Raw genomic sequence first — 5,949 nt, 5'->3', positions numbered from 1 at the left:
GGGGGGCGAACGCGCCCGAAGGCAGCGGCGCCCAAGCCGGCCGTTTCCCGTCGGCGCGGAGGTCCAGCGATGGTGGCGACGCACGCGCGGTGGAGCCGGCGCGGCCGGAGGAGAGTGGAGGCGGCAGCGCGCGCGCACGGGCAGAAGCTCGCACGGCGGCAACGGCGACCACGTGCACGCGCGCACGGGACGAAGCCCGCACGACGGCGGCGATCTATTTCCCCGAAGCGGAGGCAGCAGAAGCAACAGCGGCGACACCGTGCAGTGACCAAGGTCCACACGGCAGTGACGACGATTACTACTTCCACTCCGGTAAATTCTTCGATTCAATACATTCAATCGAATCGAATTGATTTTAGTGAATGAATTTTGGGGTTTTTGATCTAGGGTTTAGTTGATTTCTCGGATTGGAATTCGAATCAATTACACTGTATGTTAAACAACCAGTGTCATAAATTCAAACCCTAATCCGATTGCAACAATCAATTAGGCCGAAAATTGATTATATGGGACCAAGTACGAGTAGGAAAGCTCTGATACCACAATGTTAGATAATTCAATTCAATCATAAATAATAGATTATGAATTTAAACCCTAATCAATACATGATCACCGATTAATTCAAATGCGGAAAACTAAATAAACCTGCAGATGAAGCCATTTGATTCCCTTCGTTTCTTTTCTTCAATTTCGTCTTCTTTCCTTCGTCTCCGGCGAGATTAGATCGCCGGTGATCTGTTTTGAATCTCTGACCTTCGAGTCTCCAACGGCACTGTCCTGGAATCGCCGCACGAAACCCTTCCAGCGCGTCTCTGATTGGGAGAGCTTGATTTCGAATTTCTGGTTGAGAGAATAAGCGACACGAGCGTCCCCCTGGGCTCCTCTTCTTTTATATATAGCACTGGTGGGCCTCGGGGGCTTTTCCTAATCCGATTCTGACCCGTAACCACCGATCGCAGTTACGGCCCATGAGGGTTACGAATTTCAGAGTTAGAGATAGATTACGGTGGTTATATCCTTTCCTAAATATCGGCTAACCGATAAATCAACCAACAGGAGGCCCTTCGATTCGCCAGCATACGGGTTGCCGATTTGATGTGCTAGTATTACACATCAAATGGGAGTATTAGAGGAGCATGATTTTTTTTTTACATTGTTCGTTCTATGAACACTGTGGACTATGGTTGTGGTTTTTGCAGGTATCGTCTAGAAACTTGTTGGAGTAAATTGAGGAGTGTTGAGCCCTGTTTGCCTTCTTGTTTGCAGATTGCAGAGGTTGCAGTAGAAATGGGAGGAGGAAGGCAGGAAGGAATTCAACTTAATCCCTCCGTAAAAAAAAAAAAAGAGCTAACTTCTGGGTATGCTGTTCTGAAGTAGCTTACAGTAAAAAATACTGTCACATGATTTTGATTCTAAACTTTCTTGTTTCAAATGTTACATCTTTCAGTTAGAACTCTATGTTTATCACCAGTAAAATGCTATGTGTGCATATGTATTACCGGGGGTTGATAATATCTTAGAGAGAGATTGAGCCCATTCCTGCTTTGAAGAATGGGCTTCCTAGGTCTATCTCATGAAGTACTCCTAGATAGAGTAGCTCAACATGTACACTTTTCCAGCATAGTTATTGCTTGCAGTAACTACATATTTTTCAACGAAATCAAAATAGTTGCATTTATATCTTTGTGAAAGGATAACAAAATATAAAAACAAAACAAGTGCCCATGTGGTCTTGCTGCTCAGTTGTTAGACAAGAATATAATGCACTTTTATTTGTACACAATAATTTCTTGGATAGTAATACATCTTAGGGATGTAAACAGTATGAAACTTCCCGACTGTACCGATACCATTTCCAAAAAACTAATATTTTTCTGATTTTTCCTGTGTTTAAATTTTAGTTTTAAAAAAACGGCCAGTGTCATATTGAAGTTACCACTAAATAGTTAAATTCATAAATATGGAAAATTTCAGACCGTTTTCAACTGTTTTAGTAAAAATATACATATACTGTTATGTGCACCTACAAAATCTTTTTATGAAGTAAACAACTGCACTCCTTGTAACTGTGTCAATAGGTAATTTGTGAAAATTTGAGCCATTCATTGTAATGGTTTGTGTTCACCAATAACATATAACACAACCAATTAGTGTACATCAGCAAAAAAAACTGGAAGCATTCCTGGGATTAATTATTTATTCATAACAAATCTTGCCCATGTACTTGGCTTCAAAATCAATGGGAGTGCCTAACAGATAGGTATGGTGTGCTACATTAGTAGTGGATCGTCATGTCAATGAAATCCGACACACTTTTGTTTCTAGTGTTCAGCACTCAAGACCCAACACCTTTCATGATACTAAAAATCAAGGACAGGTCACTGATATTGCATCAGTCAGATACTACTTTGTTTATGTTTGCAACATAGGAAGCCCTTATTGTGTGTATATCAGCCACAACTTCTCTCATGCATAACCTATCAGTCGGTCTCCTCCTGCAGCATACTAGTGCTAATCCTGTGACAGCACTCATGACACAGTTGATTATTCCCCATCCATTCTCAACTGATAGCAGAAGGGGGTCAACAATATCCATCAATAGCTCTGGATATGCCATTTCCACATATTTCTGCAAGGTCAATCCATCGCTGAACATTTCATGTGTAGGTGCCTTACCTGTAAACATCTCAAGGAGCAAGATACCAAAGCTATAGACATCACCATTTGGAGAAATTTGACCACCTTCTCCGTATTCTGCAATCCACACACATCATTAGCAATTCCTGACAAAGCACAATAACTATTGCAACAAAAATGTAATTTACCTGGAGCAACATATCCAATCGTACCCATTATCCCCACAGAACTTTTAGAATTGATCAATTGTTCACCTTCTGGATCTGTGAGAATCTTTGCCAGGCCAAAATCTCCAACACGAGCAACCATGTTGTCCCCAAGAAGAATGTTGCTAGGCTTTAAATCACAATGCACTATCCTTGGCTGGCAGCAGTTGTGCAAATAGTCCAGGGCAGCACCAATATCAGCAGAAATATTCAATCTCTGCATTAACGTAAGAACTTTGACTGGATTTGATGTATCTGTGTCTGGATGTATCCACCTATCAAGACTACCATAAGGCATGAACTCAAACACAAGAGCTTTGAAGTCATTTTGGTTCAAATTAGGGCAAGAGCAGCATGTTATGACACCAATCAAGTTTCGGTGCTGAATTCTGCTTAGTGCTTCACACTCTGCTTCGAAACTCTTTGAAGAACCAGATTGCTCAAGATCAAAAATCTTCACAGCTACATCAGATACTGAATTTTTGAATTGCATCCTCCCCTTATAAACAGATCCATACCGCCCTGTGCCAACCAAATTGTTGGATGTGAAGTCATTTGTTGCTTTGGCCAAGTCAGAATAAGAAACTCGAGGATACATTTCATTCATGAAAGAAGAAGCTATTATTTCTACTCTCTCAGACAGAGGGCTCAATCTCTTCTTCAAACTGAAGACCAGAAGTGCCAATATGCAGCACACCAAGATGACACTAGCGCTCAGAATCCCTGCTTTTTGGATGATTTTAAGTATCCTTCGATTATGCTCCATGGACTTTACTTGGCATGAAGGCAAATGCAGCTCTTGAATACCACCACAAAGCTTGTCATTCCCCACAAGTAGGAATCCAGTCAAATTGGAAAACACACCATGTGTTGGAACTTGACCATCAAGATCGTTGAAGGATATGTCTAGCTGGTACAGCGATGTCATGCTTATGAAGCTTTCAGGGATTTGTAGAGACAAGTTATTGTGTGCAAGGTATAGTTCTTTCAGGCCTGTCATGAGTCCTAGTTCTTCTGGAATTGCACCTGTGAAGCTGTTTTTGGTCAAATTTAGCAGTTCCAAACCTCGCAATTTACTTATAGACACTGGAATGATACTGTTTAAGGAGTTGCCATCCATACGAAGTTCCATCAGGCTCTGGCAACTGCTTAGAGCATCTGGCAGTGCCCCAGATAAGTTGTTATTGTGCATGTACAAGTATGTGAGCTTTGTGAGACCACCAAGCTCAGATGGAAGAGGACTAATAAATTGGTTCCCAGACAAATCCAGAATGAATGACAAGGATGATAGGCTAAAGATCTCTCCAGGTAATGGACCTGAAAGCAAATTATTAGAAAAAGTTGCACTGACAAGCCTTTTTAGGTTCCCAAGACTTGCTGGAAGAGGCCCATCCAAGTTATTGTTGTCTACAGAAAGATGTTGCAATTGTGTCAAGTTTCCAAGCAAGGATGGCATCCTCCCAGACAATAGATTATTCTCTAGTGTCAAGAACTGGAGCATTGTCAGCCTTCCAATGTTGTCAGGTATGAGGCCGGTAAATCGGTTGCTAGAGAGCCCTAGCTTAATTAGATTAGGAAAGTTGCCGATGCCAACTGGTATTTTGTTGGTGATCTCATTAAATCTGAGATCCAGGAGTTGGAGGTGCTCCGATAGGTTAGTGATAGAGTTCGGCAATGCACCCCCTAGCCTATTATTTTGGAGTGTGACACCCCTAAGGCTAGTGCAATTTGTCAATGAAGTGAGGAACTCCCAGTCCTGTGCACTGCTTGCCATTAGCTGGTTCCCATTGAGCAGCAGAAAGTTTGGGCAGAGTGTCCCGATCTCTGGAGGGATAATACCAGTGAAGTTGTTACCTGAGAGATCCATGGAGTACATTGTGGTTGCATTGGCAATTGAAGCTGGAATACTTCCTGTCAAATGGTTCAGGGCAAGGATAAGGTATTGAATTTTTGGTAGGCCATTGCCAAGATCGGAGGGCAGTGTGCCGTCTAGCTCGTTCATCTCCACACCAATCTGAACAAGTGAGGACAGGTTGAAGATCGTTCTTGGGATGTTCCTAGAGAGGTTGTTTACTTGCAGTGCCAGCACCTCAAGCTTACTAAGCCTGCCAAGGCTCTCAGGGATTGGTCCACTAAACTGGTTGTCGTTGAGATACATTTCCTGCAGTGATGAGAGGTTGCCAACTGATGATGGGATAATCCCAGTGAAACCGTTTTTTCCTACTGACATGACCTTGATCCTCGACAATCCACCAAGCCAGTCAGGGATTCCATGATCGAGTTTGTTCAGGTCAAGTTTTATGCTTACGAGCCGCGTGCAGTTCCTCAAGCCATGTGTGATCTCACCTTGGAGCGAATTGTTCGACAAGTCGAGATATGACATTTGCGACAATTGCCCAATTGTTGGAGGGATTTCACCATGCAACAGATTGTAGCTTAGGTCTAGACTTCTCAGGTATGTGAGGTTCCCAATAGAAGGGGCTATGTAGCCAACAAGCCCTGCTGAGGACAGATTCAGTACAAGGACCCTTCGCTTATGCTTAAGGCTGCAAATGACACCATGCCACCAGCAGAAGTCAGTAGTTGCATTCCATGAGGGCAGTGGATCTGACTGGAAGCTTAGTCCTGCCTTGAATGCTAGCAGAGCATCCAGATCAGTTCCATTGCTGAATGGCAATGCTTGAACATATGCAGTTGATGCCATTAGCAGTATATATAGGCTGGGAAGCAACTTCAGAACAAGGAACATCATGTAGCAGTTGCCTGACTGTTGTGAACAACTAGGCCCTTGTCCACTGCTCAGGTATTTGAGAATACTGAACAAAATTGCTCTGGAATGTTTTCCACAGAAAAGAGTAAACAAGCAATCAGACTTTTGTACTGTATAGAAATTTATCATTAAAATGCAACAAAATAAGCTACAGACACTAATTTTGGGCCTGCTTCATGGAAGAGCAGGAGTAATGCCGATTTTGGAAGGTATGTATTACACAACTATTTTTAAAGAATTGTGAATTTAAAGAATCTTGTTGCTTGTATGTTTAGGGTGAACAAACCCTCGGTCCCTCGCCAGCATATAGAGCAGATAAGCAACTATGTATCTTCT

The 5,949-nt window shown here is 42.5% G+C and overlaps 1 protein-coding gene across 1 annotated transcript; it reads right to left on the bottom strand.

Annotated features, from left to right (window-relative positions):
• Positions 1-2,106: 2,106 nt before the first annotated feature.
• LOC102702217 (probable LRR receptor-like serine/threonine-protein kinase At3g47570) lies at positions 2,107-5,715 on the bottom strand. The gene is made up of 2 exons (XM_015841817.2): positions 2,826-5,715; positions 2,107-2,754 (listed from the first exon to the last, which is right to left on the bottom strand). The coding sequence occupies exons 1-2, from the start codon at positions 5,593-5,595 to the stop codon at positions 2,393-2,395; spliced, it is 3,132 nt and encodes a 1,043-aa protein (XP_015697303.2). The 5' UTR covers positions 5,596-5,715; the 3' UTR covers positions 2,107-2,392.
• Between the last annotated feature and the right edge of the window lie 234 nt (positions 5,716-5,949).

This window comes from Oryza brachyantha, chromosome 10 (assembly GCF_000231095.2).
Source record: "Oryza brachyantha chromosome 10, ObraRS2, whole genome shotgun sequence".
In the NCBI taxonomy this organism is placed as follows: Eukaryota; Viridiplantae; Streptophyta; class Magnoliopsida; order Poales; family Poaceae; genus Oryza; species Oryza brachyantha.
The sequence above is the reverse complement of the archived record's forward strand: the minus strand, read 5'-3'. Positions and strand labels throughout refer to the sequence as shown.